Raw genomic sequence first — 20,032 nt, forward strand, 5'->3', positions numbered from 1 at the left:
TTCCTTTTCACAACCTAGAAATTATGCTTTGGCATCCAAGTTAAAGTGAGTGGTGGTACACTATGGGCTAATTATATCTAGAGTGTGTGAAAAGATCTCAGCACTAGAGGAAATGAGTCACTTATACATATGTGCATGCATCTCTGGTTATATAAACTTTATTGTGAAAGATCATTCTTACGTCTTTTCAATCATTCACATCTTTGACGGGATAAGATATTTCTAGACAAGTGCTTGTACCTTGAGGTTTTGTCTTAAAGGTACACATAATGTGTCAATGCCACTGGTATGGGTATTTGTGGGATGTCTAAGAACATGTTTAAGTCCAATGCAATGCCCTTACCTTGGTTGGCTTCCGGGGCTCATGGACAGTTTTCGTGGTTTCTGGTACGGCTGGTCCAAGCTAGATTCCCGCCAGGGGCTGTTCTGGATGGGGGAGCGCTCTGTTGCCACGCCCTCAGGATACACATGCTGCAGCCCTTCCAGGGACTTTGGGGGTTGTGGTCGGACAGAGCGTGACACAGGGATGGGAGACAATGGAATATTATAGATCTGCTTTGTCTCTGGGAGATTTACACAAGGGGCAGATTTTGGTCTCTTCCCTACATCTGCAGAAAAGGAAACAAACAAAGCCGTCAATTTCCTGTCCAGTGACTCATGACGTACAAAGCACTCTATATCTGCTCAACCCTAGGATGTGCCTCCAAAGGACAGTTACCATATTAGGTATGGGGAACTCTACTGGGCCAGTTGTTTGCCCAAACAATTTTGACTAATGAAAGTCAAGATGACTTGATGGTGTTGAAGCATGGGACATTTTGAAACCTGGGTGTTTTTCTGGGTTTCATCTTGGTGTTATTTTTATTTCCATGGAGGTGATATCTCCCTAAAGAGGATGAGTATAGAAATTAACAATAACTGTTCTGGCCTCTTGTACTTGGTGCAGATGTGTAAAACATACATTTATGAAATAACCAATTTCTGAGAATTGGCAACAACTGACGAGGTGCTCATAGCCATGTACTTGCATATTGTGTAGATTTGATAAGAAGCCTAAAAGAATTGAAAAAACTCGGGATGAAAAAAGGGAGGCTCTGATATCAGCCTAGGGGAGGCCAGCAATGCGGACCTAGCCCAGCTTTAAGTAATCTGTTGAAAGGGAGAGAAGTAAGACACGGTTGAGGCTTTCAGGGGATAGAAGAGGTGGGCACGGGCCGGGATAGGCCGCCTCGACGTGTCCCACTTCAGCTGGACTTTTATATATTTCATAGCTCTGTGCACACCAAAAAATAACACTTGTCATGAGGGAAAGAGAACATTGAATGACAATAACAGTGTAGTCAATTAAATCTAAAACCACTCCTGACTGCTTTTCGGTTGGCCTCTCTTTCGAAATGACTGCCTGACCCTGGACGTTAGATGATTTCTTAAGCCCCCTCTTTGACTGGCTTTTAGCTTTCACCCCCAATGGCTCGAGCATCCAAGTGGTACTTTCACCACTCGGCTCCACTGGCTCCAATGCCATGCCTCTTGCTGGGATCCTCAGAGCCACTGATTGGCTCAATCCTATGTGCCTAATACTCCAGACTAACGATCCAGAGCGTGGGTTGGTTTCACAAACCTGTAGTCGAAAGGTCAAGCCTATTTGCCAGTTACATCTGTTTATAGCCAGAGAACGCCACATTACTGGTTGCCCTTGGTCAGTTTTAGCCTTCAACAAACAATATTGCAGCTGAAAACATCAAGTGGTTGGGCTAGTTCTGTGCCCAGAATTTCTACAGTTACCTATAAAGTAACAGGTAAAATGGTAATTTCTTACCTTCGTCCAGTATCGCTGAATCAGAAAGGGAGCTCTCGTCAGAAGCGCTGAGGTCTAAATAAACACAGGAAAAAGAAAAGCAAGATTTAGGAATTAAGAAGATGCTTTCTCTAGCAATCCACAACACCCCATATGCTCCTCGTGCAAGAAACCATATTATTTCAAAAGAGACCCATATATAGCCACAACACTACATAATTCATTCACTCTTGAACCCCAGCTTTTCAGCACAGGGGTCATTTGCTGTTACAGTACTGGGAACAAGACAAAAGTGAGTCAATCTACGGTGTGCAGACCGGAACGGTGGGTTTCCAGGAGCGGAGTCCTTAGCTGTTCTAGTACTCGGACACTAGCTTGCAGTGCCTCATTTAATATCACTATGTGAAACTTGTGGGCAACTCTGAACTTTCAGCACTGAGGCCCTACAAACAGCATCCCACTTCTGACCTAAGGCAGCACCAACCTTTTCCAGTAGCTGGACCCACACGCTACTTTGACAATGCATTTCAGTCCTGACCTGTATAAATCTTACTGTTCTAGCAGAAGGTCTCCTTATAGCCCTTCTCATTACATAACAGGCCATACTGTCTCAGAATGTTCCATAGGTTTGATTTCCATACTGTAAATACATTAGAGCAGCAACTCTTTACAAGGCGGAAAATTCCAAAGAAGGCTAATGACTAGCATGATGCTGCATTCCGCAGACTCTGCATGTTGGCGCAGGTCTATGTCTCCTCCTAGGTGTGCCAGCACCAACCTGCATCATGGGGGGAGGCTGCAGAGGTGGATTTTCACAGCACACACTTATGTAAAATGGCTTTGTGGTTGGGCATCACCACCGCTCATATGTACACACCTCCAAGACACGGATCTTCAGCAGGTCGACATTAGGTGGGCTTCACCTAACAGAATGACTCCGGGTGAGAAACAGCAACAGATACAGAGGGCTAGCTGTCTGCGGTGCTTGTGGCTGAGTGATAGATTTATCAGCTGTGGATCCCACAGACCTGTTCATCAGATACAGTTTCCATCATGCCCCACCATGCAGGGGCCACTGATCTACAGCCATCCCGTTGGACAGTCCCAAGTAATCCGGGGATCAGACCAGATCAAGGTATTCTGTTGATCTCAGACAGGCTACGATACTGATATAAGAAAGAGACAGATCTGAATAGAGCTTTAGTTGCTTCTACACACTTAAATGAAATCCAGGGGTTTAACACAACAGGTCCTCTTGGAATGAAGCCCTGCAAATGAAGGGAAACCAGCCCTCAAGAATGCGCTTATTCCCAAGTTTATTATTAAAATGATGAAAAAAAAAAACATAGGCTAAAAACCCCTGTTCCTCCAGCTTAGAATGCCAGAAAAGTTGTTCCTCTCCATAGAAATAGCCAATCATCTTCCAGTCAGATCGTCCAAGACATACACCTCTACCGATAGAATTTAGCACCTGCCTAGTGCAGCCTGCAACTCCTACCAGGTGCACTTGTTTAAAAAATGCAGAAAGCCTTGCTCTATCAAACATCCTACCCTGCAGATCTGTGGATTCCAGCCGCCTCTTCTCACCTGACCCTCTTCTGACAGAAATGCACTACAAGCCAGAGTCCAGTTAGCTTGGTAAACTTCATGGCTATTGGAATCCCAGAGTCACAACAAGTAACGTTTGCAGAAGGGATCTGCCGGTTCTCTGTACATTTTGGAAATATATATTTCACACAGATCTTGGAATGATTGCAGCAGACTGTGGACATTTCAAATTTCCCCTCACATTTCTGCCCTTTCTATGCAATGTGAAAGCCTGAAAAGCTTCAAAGATGAATGAGGGATCAATAGGGCCCAGGGCGCTGGGTGATAGCAACAGTTAAACTAAGGGCCAGGAACACGACTGGCACTGACTGATGAGCTGTTTTATAGCCATGGAAGCTCATGTGCGCTGCATGATTGGATTTTCAGGGAAGCAACCAGCATGGAGCTGTTTCACAGTAGAGGCTCTCTCTTATCCAGTGGGACCGAATGTGTCAAGCAAATGTTTGTTGTTAGGGGCACAAACACACAAAAGCGGCATGAGGCAAGGTATGGGAAGGTGTTGAAATACTTGCCTCAATACACAGGGAAGTCGGCATTAGCGGTGTCCATGGGACAGAGATCTTGACATCTAAGCACACAAATGGAACTGGGAAGAAAAGTGCAGAGTGCGCAACAGACACTGCATATTTCACCCAGCTAGCTGACTGCACATTCAGGTATGTGAAAACACGCATAATGAGTGCAGGTTGATGTACTTATATTCATTATTTTGAGGTGTAAGCTGGCACCATCTATTCTGTAGCCTTTATATGTTTTCAGAGCAACTGGGTTTAAATCTGAATTTATCTCTAATATTATATAGTCTGTTTCTCTCACCATTGTTGTCAAGGGGGTACGGCATTCAAGACACAAGCAGCTCCTTCATCTCAAGGCTGCTGGCATAAGGGTGAAGAGGATTCTTGCTGTCCATTAGCCTACACCACTGAACTATAGCACGTATATAGATATGCTTGGTCCCAACCAGTGTGCTCCCTTAAGGATTACAAGTCAAACTACACAGTGATCATACTCTTCTCACATTATCCTATGTCCATTTATGATATCATACACCACAATAACCTACACAGGAAACGAATTGCAGAAGTTGCTCAAATGGCAGTAATATCTTGCAAACTGGTTGGAGTCTTCAATGTGAGGCAACCAGGATTTCAATCAGGCACAGAAAACAAACTGAGAACTCTACTGTAGTCTCAAGGGTACCCTAGGAATGGGGGCTCTTCTACTCTAAAACTCAGCAGATGATACTACAGGTAAGACTAGCATTCTGTAGAATTCTGCAGAAATGCTGCTTTGGAATATGGCTTGTGGCATTAATGAGAATTACTCCTATATGTTATAAGATTTCCGATCGAGGTTTTGAATAAATATCCAGAACAAAAAAGATGGCATTTCCAGAGGCCTGACAACGTCCATGTGCCCACTGGCCAACAGAAATTACTGTAACAATGCCTCTTCCAAATAGGGGTACATCACAAGCTTAACTGTTTGAGCAGCCAATGAACAAATGGTCACTTTGTGAGACCACAGTTGGATATGCCTGTTGAAGGGTCAAAATTGTGGCTTTATAATCGCCACAGACGACTCACCTTCTATTAGTGGGGCACTTGTCCTTGACAGCAGTTTCTGTCCAGCGGATCGGCGCTGCTCATTCACTCGGTTCTCCAGCTCCTTCAACTTCTTCTCCTCTCGCACAAGCTCTTGCTTCCTGCGTTTCCGGATCTGCTTCCCAAGATGCTCCTCGCGGTATAGATGGCGGGCTGCCTCCACAATCTGCAGGTGTAGGGCTAAGTCTCTCTCCAGCCCACTGAGAGGGTCCTGAGGTAGGGAAGAATACAAAGATCTCAATATTGACCAAGAAATATATGAAAAAAAAGACTTGTTAGCAGAAGTGCATCAATAAGTAAGACAGAAGGACGAGGTGTGATAGCAAGACAGATGCAGATAGACTCTGGAGTTAACACAGGGGAGAGGCAAGATAGACAGGAGGTAGATAAAATATCAACAATTAATGTATGTTTATAGAAGAGTACTAAAAACTAAATAATAAAAATATTTTGAACTGAAAACTATCCTTTCACATTCGCCTGACATCCGTTTGTAAAGGTCCCATGGCACGCAGCACCAATGTCTGCTTCTGTGCCACATGCAGTTTGCTAAGCTGTGTGCCAAGCACCATGTATTTGGGATATTGTCTAAGTGAGCGCCACCGTGTGCTGCCCTGGTGTAGAGTACTTCCAAGGAAGTGCGTCCAGTGCCGGACAGCCAACACCCATCAATTTAATGGCATAATTTTCTTTAGGTTTTTTAGCTGAAGGCGACTCAAGCAAAGATTATGCCAGCATGGTCCCCGATTGGACCATGCACAAAACCTCTTTGCATCTCTTGGTCGGAGAACATGAAGTGGCATAAAGGAGTTGAACAGAAGAAATATCATGCAGGCCCACCAACTTCAGTGTTTTCCCATGTCCGTGGGAAGGAGAGCATTCATTTTGGTTGTATTGTTTTTAGGTCAATGGGCCAAGGGTGGAGATGGGCAGGTGAGAGGAAATGTGTTTGGCACAGTGACAATTGCTTGCAGGCAAGGGAGAGGACAGCAATAGATAGAAAAAAAAAAACTGAGTGAGAAGAGAATGGAGGGAGGGACAGGTAAAAAACGGCACAGCCTGTTCGACTAGTGAACATCCGCCTTGACCTGCCATGTCCTCCACAGTTCCAGATCTGGGGCGCACAGCTCAACAAAGCACCTCAATCGTGACTTGTAGCAACTCCTATTCCATCATAAGAAACAACACACATCTCAAACAATTTACCTCTGTCTTGACTGCACCTTCCCCGACTCTTTCAGTACTGGGACCAATTCATTAAAAAAAAAAAAACGTTTCTGTCCTCACTTGCAGCAACTACTGTTATTCCAACTTTGGCACGCACACACAACACATCTATTCAACAAATGGTTTCAGCTAGTTGTGTCTTAGAGAAAAAAAAAAAAAGCACACGCTGACCTGTTTATTAGTAGACCTGTGTCAGCTCAGTCGTGATCTGATGCACTGAAGCACCCAAGCACGGCCCCACAAATGGCTCTATCGGGGAACCTCTACGATAACCTACTGCACCAACTGTATTTCTACACTACAAATAATTTGCTAACCTAGTCCTTAACTAACACACAAAGCACACAGCAATTCTGTAAATGTTGAACAATGCTATTATATCCTTATTTTTTTCACCAAATTGCTACAGGTTTGTACGCTGTGACCCCATCTCCACTGAGACTGATTGCTCTATGTGGGTGATGGGAATTCAAACTGTCTTTCATGTGTACGTATAATTGGGAAGCTAGTGGAATACCCCGTCTGGAATCTGCCAATCTGGGCACCTCTGCAAGTGCGGGACTGAGTCTGCTCTCCTCAGCCTCTGCGGGAGTAGAGAGAGACCTCACTTTCACGCTACAGCATATAAGATCTAGCTTACAAGCTCTTACCTCTGTTCTGGAGATGACAGTCTTCTCGTCTAGTCGGAAAGTGGTGCCCACCCTTCGCCTGATTTGAGGGAGCTTTTCTCCAGGCTTCAGTGGAAATTCTGCTGGCAGCTTTCCTGTCAGCTCCTAAACGATACAACCATGTGAAAACATCATCAGCTAATGTCAGGGGCAGTGGGTTACTAAAGCACAATCTGGTAAAAGGCGTGGTCAGATCTGATCTCCATACCACCAGGTGGATCCATCAACATGTTCTTAGAAGTGGCGTCAAAAACATTTTCTCAAGTATATTAATTTCTGAAGCATTGAGCTATTGCGAAAGCAGGACATCACCACTCCTAATGGTGAAAAAGCACTCTTGTGTACTGAGTAGGAGAACACATTTTTATTTACTGGATGGAAATGTTAGAACTAGGAAGGACTTTGAAAGAGGTCTCCAACCTCAAAATGGGGTGGACACTGTTACTTCCTCTGGGCTCTCTTTTATGTGAGGTCCTGCTTACCTGCTGTGGTGGGCAGAAAAGGCACACATAGAGTTAGAGAGTTGGTTTTTGTGCCTCGTGGAACAGGAAGCATGATACTATGTGATAAGTAGCCTTTACCTAGTGTGAACAGGTGGATTCACTTACCAAGTGTACCATTTGTAGGGGGGATGTTGCCTTCTTATTCCCTGTGGGAAGTAATTGCTCTGATATTTCCTCTGATATGAAATCCTGATTAACGTTTGGCAGGGATAGGTGGCATTCTGTTCTGCTATAGAAACACTCTGAAGAACCCTCTTGGTAAAATCATTGTTGTGGACTGAGGATCTCTTTCAGAGAAACTCTTCCTTTGAGAAGTATTTCAGAGCACAGACCCCATACCGTGCCTGCCGGGTGCCCTCCAGGAAGTCCCAAGAATGCAATACTGTGGTCACTTACCGCTTCCCTCAGGCAAATGATCTTCAGCTCATGCAGGCAGGCCTCCAGCTTCTCCTCCAAAGCCTTCTGTTGCTTCTTGATAGCCTGAGTCAGGTCCTTCATTGGAGCAATTGGGCTATCAGAACCTGGAGAGGCAAAAGGTAGAACTCAGAAACAAAGCCTATCTTCTTCTGCTGGACAACACATCTCTCCTGCAGAGAAGCAAGACCATGTCACAAGGCCAGTGTGAAGCCCTACTCCTTCTGTCAGAGGGTACAGTTAAAAATTCATATTGGAAGATTCATATTATTTATGCAGCTTATAAAGTACAAGTCCAGTTTTGGAGTCAGAAGACTGTCAGCATTACAGTCCTCGTACTGGCACACCAATCAGACTGCAAGAAGCAAATATAGACCATACTTTTGTACCATTACCACTTGTCTGTTATTAACTTGTCCCCAGCCTCTCACACTTGTTTAATACTACTCTTCAATGCATACCTTATGGCTCATAGTGGCGCTGGAGGCCTTGGCACTACATGATGAAAGTCATTCATATTTTTGAGCCACAGGAACAATCTACATCTCATGAGATAACCTATTAAATGTAATAAACTCATCATGAGTATCAACAATCAGACAGGCTGGTAAAAATTGACATTTCTGAAAGAAATACCTGCAAGTGCAGTTGAAAAAAGTTTCCCACGTTTCTGGTTCAAAAATAGAAATGTGAACGTACCTTCATGTGTAAAATCACTGAGTAAGTACAGGGTGCCATTACCTTTCTGGGTACACCAAACTGTACCTGCCCCTTTACTGAAGAGCAAGCAGGTGACAATGGTTCCAGACTGCATGTGATGACCCAGTATGTCCGCGGCTGCCTGCAGTGCGTACTGCAGCTCAAGCACTCTTACACATATGACTGGCTTACTTCCTTCACTCACATATCCCAGTGCTCCTGCCTGTGCGCCACCAAACTGTCCCATGTGAATGGCTTAGACTACCAAGAGTTCTACTTCCTTCCTAACTTTGAAAATGCTTATCTTTAGTTCATGGACATTTGCAACACCCCTATTAAAAGGATCCGTCTATTACCTTGTGCCATACAGAAGTCTCACCTATATCCTGGTCAGTGGACACAGGGAACGTTCCACAAGTGTCATCTGCATAGTCTCTTCGCCATCACCGGGACAACAGCATGCTTGGTAAGATGAATGCCATTTGTAAGCTACTTAAGGGCCAGCCCATGATTTTACACAGAACAGAGGCCTCGAGTCATAAAATGACTTTCATGGCTTCGCAATGACCAAGGTGTTGATATGCCACCTTGTTTGATTCCTGTATCACAGTGGTCTTTTATTGCAGCAGTGTAGATATGCAGATGTTCTGCTAGATGAGAAATGTACTGACCCCTTACCAAACCTACATCCTATATCCTGTGAGTGATGTTCCTCACTCTGAACACTGTATCCATGGAGCGCTAGAATCCTGCATGCGCTACCCAAACGTGCCATCAACAGAAGAATTCCTAAGATGAAGATTTTCTGTTTGGCAGGATCCGATTGCATACTCTATGAAACAATGCACCAGTGTTAAGGGGCGGGCAAGCTTGTATATCCAGTTAAACTCTGTTTAACTCCCACTGTGAAAACAAATATATAACTAAGAAGTGTCTCGGTCTGCTGTACAGGAAGAGAAACCGAGAACGCCCACTGCTGCCGAATCTGAGCTTTCAGAGAACCTCAGGGTTGTGTAACTTGAGTTTCTGATGGAATCGGATTGTAAGCTCTTTTTAGAACTTCGAAAACATAGTAAGAATTTTAAAAATCGGGCGTGAGGGGGTACATGAGTCATAAAGAATTTAGCTAGAAGGGTTTTTGCTCCTAAATTTGGAAGCCCAGTTGGGCTGCTGTATCCTAATAGCAAATAATGTGTTTTTTGAGGCATGCACCACAAACTGAATCCCCTCTTGTTGCTGTGAACATCAGATCACTACTGTGACCTGTCATGTATAGAGGGCTTTAAGGCTTTACAAATCTATGTGTGATGCCACCAAGCCCAAGGCACCCAGGTTTAAAAAGAATCTTTGGGTGGACCATGAAAGAGAGCTGTAGACAGCCCAAAGCACAAGCCCTGGGCTGAAAGGGACACTGTAGAAATCTGTCCGTTCCTGACTCTCTAGGCATGCGTGGTCTCGGCCACAGAGCTGTCAAATATTGAGTTTCACATCTGTGGGCATGGCAGCGCTTTATTCCTAAGCTTATGTGTGGGAGTATGCTTCTTCCGCAAGAAACAATAACTCCCAAAACATTAGTCACAGAAGTTTAAAAGTTCACAACAAAACATAATCGAGCAAAGCTCTGTCCACGTCCGTCTCTCACATCGTAGCACTGTTGTCAAAATATTTTACCCAGCTGTCGAAATCATGAAATAGCTTTCATAGCGTCTCTACATCCATAGCTTTCAAATGACACCTTGTTGGATTCTTACACCAGAGTGGTCATCAGGTGAAAAATGTCCTCACTGGCTATCAAAGATGTGTGCTGCGAGCTTGACCACTCAATTCATATTTACACTAATGTCAGATCTGCCAATCAAAAGCTTGTTCCATTTACCTTATTTTTTATTACTTGTTAGAAATAATTTCTTAGCTAAAATGTCAAAATTTGGCAACCATTCTTTAGCCTCAGACAGGAAAGCACGTCAGGGGAGGGCAGGAAGTGCAGTGTTGAAAGTTGTTATAGCAGCAAGAGCTTATTTTTGGAAGATGACCCAAAGTCTCTCTAATTGGACTCCTAGAAGGCTTTGTGTATTAAACCAGATAGCTTCCACTGGATACTCAGATTAAAACTAGTATTTTGAGTATTAACCGAGTTTGCCTGAGACAATGATTTTAGAAAAGATTTGTTTTTAAGATTTTTTTAAAGAGATGATATAAGACAGGAATATCTTGGTGAAACAGTTATATGTCAGAAATCGTGCCGTGTGAGTTAATCACAGGGTCAAGGTGGACCTGGTCAATCTAGATAGGTAACTTTTTAGGGTAGAGCCTGCGTCACATGCGCTTGCGCATGCGTATCGCTCATGAGACGCTTTAGTAGTTAGAAAAGGGCTCAGAGCCCCGACTGTGTCACGTCAGTGTCTTTCATTGGTTCGTGGGCTTGCCTTTCAAAATCTGCTTGCTTTCATTAGTGGAAGGCACGCATACGTCATGCCTTTTCCGGTGGTTAGCCCTCCTCAAGTGCAGCGACCACGTACTGAAAACATGCGAGGCTCGCTGTTTTCCGTCCGGTGTGTGGACTACTTTTTATCTTTTTTTCACAGCACGGTCTCGCTTGGCAGAAGTCAAGTGCTTTGCATGACATCGACCCTGTTGCATAGTTAATTTAACTTTTGCTGGTTACCTAGATAATTGCACTTTTGCCGATAGGTTTCACTACAAGTGAACTGTAGCAGTGCGATTGCGCTCATTTTTTGCATTTTTTTTTTCTTCTACTTGCATGCCGTCTTCAACTGTCCATACGAGTGAACTGTAGCAGCGCGATCGTGCTGTTTGTTTTTCATTTAATGTGGCAATAAAAGTCAGACTGGGAGTTTACAACTGCTAATAGCTGTAACTCAGAGAAATGCAAGACCCTATTGCATTGCAAATGTTTGTTCTAATATCAATGAATGCCAATATGCTGAGCTGGGATAAGGATTTTGACGTATCTAATACGCGTAGTAGATAGGACAGCTATTGGGCTAAGATTGTTTTCTCCGTCTCCTTAACAGGACACCTGAAATATTTTATTTTAATCATATTTTTTTTTATTTTATTTTTAGTAAATGTGACAAATTTCTGAATCTTGGAAAGTTTTCACCTTTTGTGTTAACTTTTACAGTGAAGGAATAGTTTGATGAGGAAAGTAGGAGTAGTGTCTGTATGGCATCCTATCTTTCATGAGAAACACTCACTGTCTGCCTAATCTAGCTGAAAAAAATAATATTAAACACGACATTTCATTAGTGGTGTGGTTACAGGGAAAACTGGTATAGCTGTAAGTAGGAGGCCATATGACATACGGCTCAGTATGGGAATATATTTAACTCCGACTGTGCGCAACTCATGCAGTAGCGACTTGGTAAGATCCATCTCCTCAAACAGCAAACAACCGACTGTAAAAAGCAACACCCTATCAGTGCATGAGCAGTCTCCAGAGGAACACAGTCAGTCGAACTGTTGCAGAGATGCGCCACACACTGCTCAGAGAAATGGAACAAGGAAGGTGGAACTCACCAGATAAGAACAGCATTACTAAACACAAAACGCCACTACCAGTAAAACAAAGCTTACAATAGGTTTCATTTATAGTAGTGGAGAGCTTCCCAAAAGGAAGTGTGAAAGGAGGTTGTTGACAAGACTTTACAGAAGGGCAGGGTTCACAAGGTACAAGCCTGTAGACGATTATAGTGGCTTTCACATTTCACATTCACATTATGAAATCTAAATAATCTGAATTGGGCCTCTGGGCTACAACCATCTGTTCATTGCTACGCTATTTCAAAGTTGGTACACACATTCATAAGAAGGCCTGCTTCTTGGGCAGTTCTACGTGTCTACTTTTATATATTTGCCTAGTAAGTGGAGCCTAAAAGGTAACCGGTCTATGAAGATATCCTCTGAAATAAGCTTTAAAGATTATGTTAATGGGGGGGGAAATGGCAAATTTGGTGGTAAATGCTCCAGGTGCATGGACAGGTCTGTAAACTTGAGAGCTGCAGTACCTGACTGCACGATGATCCCGCTGTCTGTGTCGCTGACTTCCTCTTTGCTCTCCATGGTTACAGAGCAAGTGATGCGGAGGCGGGCAGGCGGTGGCGAGGAACTGAGTTACTTCTGCAACAAAAAGAAAAACAGGATTTAGATACACAAGTACACATTGTGACTAGCTTATGAAATATTTACAAAGGTGCCTTTACTAATTTCCGTTATTTTATTTCTAGGTTGGTAAACATAAAAAACCTTAGTAAAACTGTGCAAAAAACAATACCAGATTTAAGAGTGTATCTAGCTTAACGGTACTGGTCTCCCTACAAGATCTATGAACTGCACCTATACGAGAGAGATCACCGCTGGGGCTGTGGAAGGAAAATACAGGCCTTTATTACTCCCCAGCCCCAATGAAATGTTGATGGTAAATTAGTTTTGAGAAAACATTTACATTAAATTAATGTTCTTTGGAAGACACTTAGCAGTGGACAAAGGTGTAAAGGCTTCGCCAAGTCCTAGATCTTCCTAGGACTGACCGAAGGTAAGCTGTTGATATTTAACTGGAGGAGCCAGAGGCGAGAGTAAAACCAAAGTCACAGGAGAGGAGAAACCTGACAGAACCTTAACGTGTACAGCACGGACACATAGAAGGATCTGAGGTTGTCAGGAGTGTGTTTCTGGATCGATATGGGTTGATGTAATCAGAACTGGTATAGGTGGGTGGTTTGTTTTTTTCACATTCTTCCTTTTTTGCATCTTCTTGTGTTTGTATCATAAATACCCATTCTTATATATTTAAACACAATGTAGATAGTTTCTTGATTAGGTTGAGTCCTTAATTATTTTTGAAGACCGCATAGGGTTACATTCACAAAAAGTCAATAGGCAATCACACGCTTTAGGGCCTCCAACTACAAAAGTATATAAACAATAATTTGCTGCCATTTGTGAGAATTAATTACAGTGCTGTTGTTAAATGACTCGGCTCTTGTGTACTTTAAAACAGTCTCATTGTGTAACAAGTCTGTTTTCCAATATAGATTAAGGTACATTTCATCGTGTTAGCAGTGTTTCTGCTCAGCTACCAGATCCGATATTTACAGAGGCAAAACAACGATGGCTGCAGACACAGGGGCCGCATTACGACCTGACTGCCAGGGCCGCTGTGGCAGTCGGACCGCCACATTACGATCGCAGCTGTAGCGCCGCTGTCGGACTGCCAGCACCGCCAGTTCTCATCGACACGATGGTCTGGTGGTCTTAATCCGCCGGGGCAGCGCTGCAAGAGGCGCTGCCCAGGGGATTACAACTGGCTTCTCTGCCAGCGGTTTCATGGCTGTAGCGTGCCATGAAAAATCTGGAGGAGACTGGGTGCAGGGAGCCCCAAGGGGGCCTCTGCACTGCCCATGCACGGGAAGTGCATGCCCACCCCTGGCCAGCCCCTTCGCTAAGTTCACTATCTGCTTTGCTTTGCAGACAATGAACTTTGCGACGGGTACTGGTGAACCCTATGCACTACAGCATTGCACCGGCTCAATTATAAGCTGGAGACAATACTGTAGGCCGTTTCCCGCTGGGCCAGCGGGCATAAACTGTGTTTCTGCCCGCTGACCCAGCGGTAAACTCATAATGGCCCAGGCGGGGAGGCAGCCACATTGGCTGCAACCCCTCCATCGGAACTTCAACTGACGGGCTTTTCCGTCCACCTAAGTTGGAATTAGGCAAAGAGTCTTGATTGTTGGGTACTGTGTGCCTTCCAATACTATTGTCCAGGATAGGCATGTAATGCCTGAATCAGGTAAAGGAGCGATGGGGCAATAGCTAGATTCCACAGCTTCTCTCACAAGAGGCTTTTTTAATCTAAGTAATCCAGCATGGCAGACAACGCAGTGACAAGGCACCATTGATCTATAGCTTTAAAAATATTATCCACTGTACCAACGCCGGCCTTGAAAACTGTGGCCTGCGTTAACGTCATGGGCAAAGTGGGTAGTTGCCCAGGGCCCCCACTTCCAAGGGGCCCATTGGAAAGTGACCTTTCTGTCTAATTCTTGCTATTAACATATTATGCCATATTGGAAGGCATTATCACACTTGATTTAGAAGAAAATAGATAATAAAATACAAAGGTGGTTCAAACAGGGGCTCTTAAAATATCTCTTCTCCAGGGACCCCAAAATCCTTAAAATTACACTGTAACCTCGAGGGGAGAATTAATTGCAGCTACCTACGCGTGTCACCTCTACTGCAGTTATGCCCTGTTGCCCAGACATCCATTTACGAGAACCAAATACACAAATAGTTCACTCAAGCGCCTAAAAGTCACTGAACATAGAACTGAAAAGGCTTCTTCCACCTCCACCTGTATTCTCATTTCGTCTTCCTTTCAAACTAAACTTGCTGATTTAACAGAATAGCCTTGGTTTGATCACCATCACAATTCGTTGCTGCTTCTCTCATTTCCTCACTTGCATGGCTGATTTTAGAGCCACACTAGACTAGACTAGTCGAATCGGTGAGAGGCAGTTTCATCATAGATTACTGATTTATTTTAATTTAGGATTTTGAGAGGCTTTAACGAATGCCAAGAGTACAGAGTACTGCAAGGCCCTGGGAGTGGAGCACTGCTTTTTATAAAAGTATACTATGTAATGACTTTTCTCAATATGGAAATGCAAAATTAAGTTTTCAGAGTGAAAACAGATGAGCTGGATTCTGAACCGTGCTATGGAGTGAAAGGGGCTACCAGGCGGTAACGAAGGTACGAGTGCGGTGATGGACATATAGCGCTTGACAGACATGTCTTGTTTTGAAGGAAGAAGCAGATACAAGGGCAGGAAGGCGGATCCTGGATCGCTGTGACGTCACCTGCCGATAAGACCGTACACTTTACCGGGGTGAGTCACTCTCTCGAGAACAGAGCGAAGGGACAGACAGTTCTTGTCAAGCTATTCGACTGGAACAGCTCATTCCTTCGCACAAATCACATGGCCCAGGAGGACGCAGCTGACCAGGTGTGGAGGGGACCAGGCCTTCCTGTGGCTTTTGCTTCACACCCACCGACTGCAGTGAAAGGCTGTCAAGGATTAGGCAATCACAGCAAGAAAGCAGCGAGAGCAACGCTACAAAACGCAGTTTAAGATTCATTACAAAATAACAAATAACGGCTCGATTCACTTCCGGAGACAATGCAGTAACAAAAAGGCAAAACATTGTTACAATAGACACGCTCGGCATATTCCATAACCAATGCAGTTCATGCGCAATGTTTATAAATGGTGACTGGTTAAAACGATAACGTCGCACCACCCTCGCATGTTATCAGGGTCCGTCCTTTCCTCTACTTAAATCCTAAAACTTTATATTCCCCTGCAGTGCGTGAGGCTGAGTTAAGACATCATCGTCTAAGAAGAGTTTAGATACGACTCCGCCCACCGTGCGCGTCATACGGCTGCGCCCACCCCCATTCACGCCAGTTAGACCCCTGACAGACTTCTGCCTCTGCTTGGAAGCTGTTGTTATTTTGTATCCTTGGAGCCTGGGGTGAATTCTACAACGTAACAATGATTATAACGTTCTGAAGATCGGAAAGTTCAATGGGTCTTTAGTACTGCTGATTTATATAATACATGATATGGGATTGTTTCATTTTAAATATGCACGTAAATTGTTGCATTTAAACTGATTACAATCAATACAGCACCATGTTATACTGGACAATAAATATATATATTGTAGAGCACTCCGCCACCGTTAAGTCGGTTTTCTGCAATATTTTCCGCATAAATCATAAAGGGTCAGCTTTCCTCTTGGACACGTCAACCATCTTTTTGATTAATTCAACCAAAGCCCAGGGTCCTTGTGTGCTGCAAGGGATGTTAAGTTCCACTTACAAGTAGCCATACCTCGATCAATCAGTGACTGTATCTCTGCCTCGTCCAATCAGATAACTGTTCCTGACAACATTATGGAAGTTCCAAAAGTAACAAGCTTGTTCTGGCAAGTAAAACCCAAGATGGCGGGAATCGACCCCGGGACGGCAGCGCAGAATTACTCAATGTTCAGACACAAACAACATACAATATGACGCATCGGTATGTCTCTTCTAGTTGGGACAAGAGAAGCAGAGAAGAGTGACTGTGCGAAATAGAGGAGTGGGCAGAGGCGAACATTCTTTCACAATTAGCTTGAAAGGATCGCCTTGTCCTATGTGAGAAGGAACACACTTGCAGACTTGAGCATGGCACCATCAACTTCCGGAGACAGGGATGTGGGAATGAAGGAATTGGGCAACCCTACTATGTGTACGGCACCAGCCATGGCCATGAGTGAGTCTCCAACAAGTGTACGAGACTCATGAGGAGGGCTATTACAGAGACACTATTAAAGAGTGGTAGGAGTTCTGGAATGGGCTCGGGTGAGAATACATTGACTCATATTACACGTGCCTGAGGAATCAGTCAGACTCTACTAAACTGCATGCAGCCTGTGATGCAGGAATGAGTGAGATTTCACTAGACAGTAGGAGGCCAGTGATGGTGGAGTGACTGAGCTTCCTCTGAAGTGCTTTGAATAAATAGGAGTGTCCTATTAAAATGTACAAGGCCAGTGATTGGAGAATTGTTTGAATGGTATAATGTCAGTGATTTGAGGGGGGTGCCAGAGACCTTCGATGCCCAGAGATGGGAAAAATGTATTGGTACACTTTGATCTGCGTCACAGGCAAGAGAACACCTCCTTCAGATCAAGATGGCCAGAAGTGGAGGGAGCTCCTTCTCATACCTCAGAGCCAAGACCTAGAATGACCTCCCCTAACACCTCAGAACCTCAATACATGGTTCTTCCAGACAAAACAGGCGTGATCTCCTCCGTCCCCCTCAGGCTCGTCCTACAGTGCATGGATACCCTCATGGGTGAATAGCTGCACTCTTCAAATCGACATATAACATAACAGAGAATTATGTGAGTATCACCCCCTCTGTGGAACACTGCCATACAGACTGCAGTAATGGCTTGCCGTGGCAAGTCCCAGATGACTCCCTTTGGTGGCAGCTCCAAGAGATGCCAGTAAGAACCACAGACCCTTCCTGAAGAATGCTGTGACAAAAATCAACTCATCGACCTTCTGCTCATCCGCAACCTACTTGCTACTTCCTTGCTGATGTACCACCCTTTGCTGGGTGCAAATCCAGGGCAAGCTTCACTGCCTGGGGCTCTCAGGATAAGAGAAGCCAAAAACAACCAGATCCCAAAAAAAGCCTCTTCCCCGCTGAATGATTCAGAGGAGGCTAAGTATAGCTCCTTCCAAGCACTACTCCCTTTAATTAGTAATACCAAGCAAAACAGAGGCTGCTGAGTGGCAGACAGAGCTGGGCATGTTACAACAAAGGGCAAGGCCAAGTCACCTTCTGGAACCTGGAGCAACAAAGCAAACTTGTGTATCGGGTCACAATCATCCTTTCAAAGTGGTCCCTTGGATAAGTGTAGAATCTCCCATAAAGAAGTTACGCCTTAAATCTGTACACAATTCTCAACCTCCAATACAGAAGTTCACCCTTGTATCAGTAAAGAATCCCTCATCTATTGGGAGAGAAGGGGCCCCATGTATTCCTCCAGAACCTCCATTGTAGAAGCAGTTCCTTCCACCTGTAGATTACCGCAAAGGAAGGAGTGGTCTCATGTCCCATTAAAGATCATTAAAGAAACTCACCTGTAGAAATCGTCTCACGTTTCAACATTCATTTGCAAAGTCAGTTGACCTGACTTGGATGCCAGCCTTTTGACTTTGTCAGTGGGTTCTATCATTTTCGTTTTGCAAAAACATTATTTTTGCGGGAGCTACTGAGCCCTTGACAATATAACAAAATGCTGACTAAAAGCAAAAACATTTTTTGACTCAAAAAGCACACACTGTCATAATAGTCTCTGTCACTGAAGGGAACTACTTTGCTCTTGGATATCTTCCTTCTGAAGAGAAGAATGATCTCATGCAGAGTGCAGATAGCCAATGGCTGAAGTGGGCTGACCTCTTCCTTATGCAGTATGTTGTAAAGGGGGGAAGAACATTTTGAATGACACAACAATAGACCAACAGAAGAAGAGGGCTAGCTGAAAGCCTCTATAGGCAAGTATATGAGATACGCATTATTAGTAAAATCTAAAGGTCTTGTTTAACAGAAAAAAAAACTGCCCCATGTAATAGTAGCTCTCTACGTATGTACTGCATGTCTCCCATGAGTATGACCACCCCATGTAGAAGCTGTCTTTCATGTGTATCAGGATCGAATGACCCAGGGGTAACTCATCTCATGTACGTACATGGAACCTCCAGGTAGAAGCTGCCTCCTGTATCAATTTAAAAACAACTTACGTAGAAATAGCCCCATGAATTACTATTTATCAGAGGGTGTATGTGTATTTATTTTTTCTATTGGACACGTTTGCCTTCATGCCAAAAAATAGATATGGAACCGGTACAAAAACATGAGAGGAAATAAATAATGCAAATTCAAGGGCTTCATCAATCTCCAAGAATAAAAATAGAAAGGTTTTCTGGCATAAACTTGTGAAATTCCTCTCCGTATACCCTGAACACATTTCTACAAGCAAAACATTTTTTAAGATCTGAAATTGAGATTTGCTCAGTCAAACTGGTAAGAAGGAAAACAAGCATTTGCAATGCAATGAGTCTTGCATTTGCTCGAGTTTAGAGCTATTAGCGGTGTGAACTCCTAATCCAACTTTTCTTGCCACATAAATTGAAAATTAAAAATAAAACAGTTTCACATAAGCAAGCTGATTCACATCGCCACGGCCACCATGAGCATCAGCATGAAGAGACACACAAAAGGAAAAAGAAGTTTGCTCGCAGTCAAACTTCTTATTGGCAAAAGTGCAATTAGCGATGTAACAGGGACGATGGCCAGGGCGGTAACAAAACCTCCCCAAGGATGGACAAAGGTAAACCATTTCCCAATGTCATCAAAGGATTTTTGAAGGGCAAGCCCACGAATGAGTGGTAGTGATGGGCGTGAGGTGGGAGTTGTTAAAAGCCCAGATACCTACCAACACGTTGGAAAAGCAGCGCTTGCGCGCTGCTATGCTCAACCTAAAACGAAGGGGACTGTACTCTGATTCTGATTCAGAAAAGCTTGAAAACTGGCCTCTTTCATTAAGAGATCTTCAATAACTGGTCCGAGTGGCGTAATGAAACTTGAGGGCTCCCCCCCTGCAAATTACCTTGAGGGGGCCCCCTGCACCCAGTCAGGGGACTGTCGTCCGTGCACAGTGTATTGTGCTGAGGGAGCCACTAGAGCTGACCACCCGGCCCCCACCCCGCAGCGGCTGCCAGGGCCTGCGTTTCTCCACTGCCTGACCTCCTTGCCACAACATACTATCCTCACTCTTTTCCCGCTACATCTTTCTCTCTTCTCTTTGCTCTCAGAGTAGCAGCAATGCTTTGAAGGACTGTATCATGCAGTGCTTAATTTGTAAATA

At 44.1% G+C, this 20,032-nt stretch overlaps 1 protein-coding gene across 2 annotated transcripts in view; it reads right to left on the bottom strand.

Moving 5' to 3' along the window:
• The window catches only part of INAVA (innate immunity activator), an 88,370-nt gene that overhangs the window by 11,181 nt on the left and 57,157 nt on the right, over positions 1-20,032 (bottom strand). For both annotated transcript variants that reach the window (XM_069238871.1, XM_069238870.1), the window contains 6 exons: positions 12,550-12,661; positions 7,805-7,929; positions 6,888-7,010; positions 4,993-5,221; positions 1,820-1,873; positions 344-608 (listed from right to left, as the gene is read on the bottom strand). In XM_069238871.1, coding sequence (XP_069094972.1) covers positions 344-608; positions 1,820-1,873; positions 4,993-5,221; positions 6,888-7,010; positions 7,805-7,929; positions 12,550-12,604 — 851 coding nt within the window. In that variant the 5' untranslated portion in view covers positions 12,605-12,661. The remainder of the gene's footprint in view (positions 1-343; positions 609-1,819; positions 1,874-4,992; positions 5,222-6,887; positions 7,011-7,804; positions 7,930-12,549; positions 12,662-20,032) is intronic.

The sequence above is a fragment of the Pleurodeles waltl genome, chromosome 6, assembly GCF_031143425.1.
Source record: "Pleurodeles waltl isolate 20211129_DDA chromosome 6, aPleWal1.hap1.20221129, whole genome shotgun sequence".
Taxonomy (NCBI): Eukaryota; Metazoa; Chordata; class Amphibia; order Caudata; family Salamandridae; genus Pleurodeles; species Pleurodeles waltl.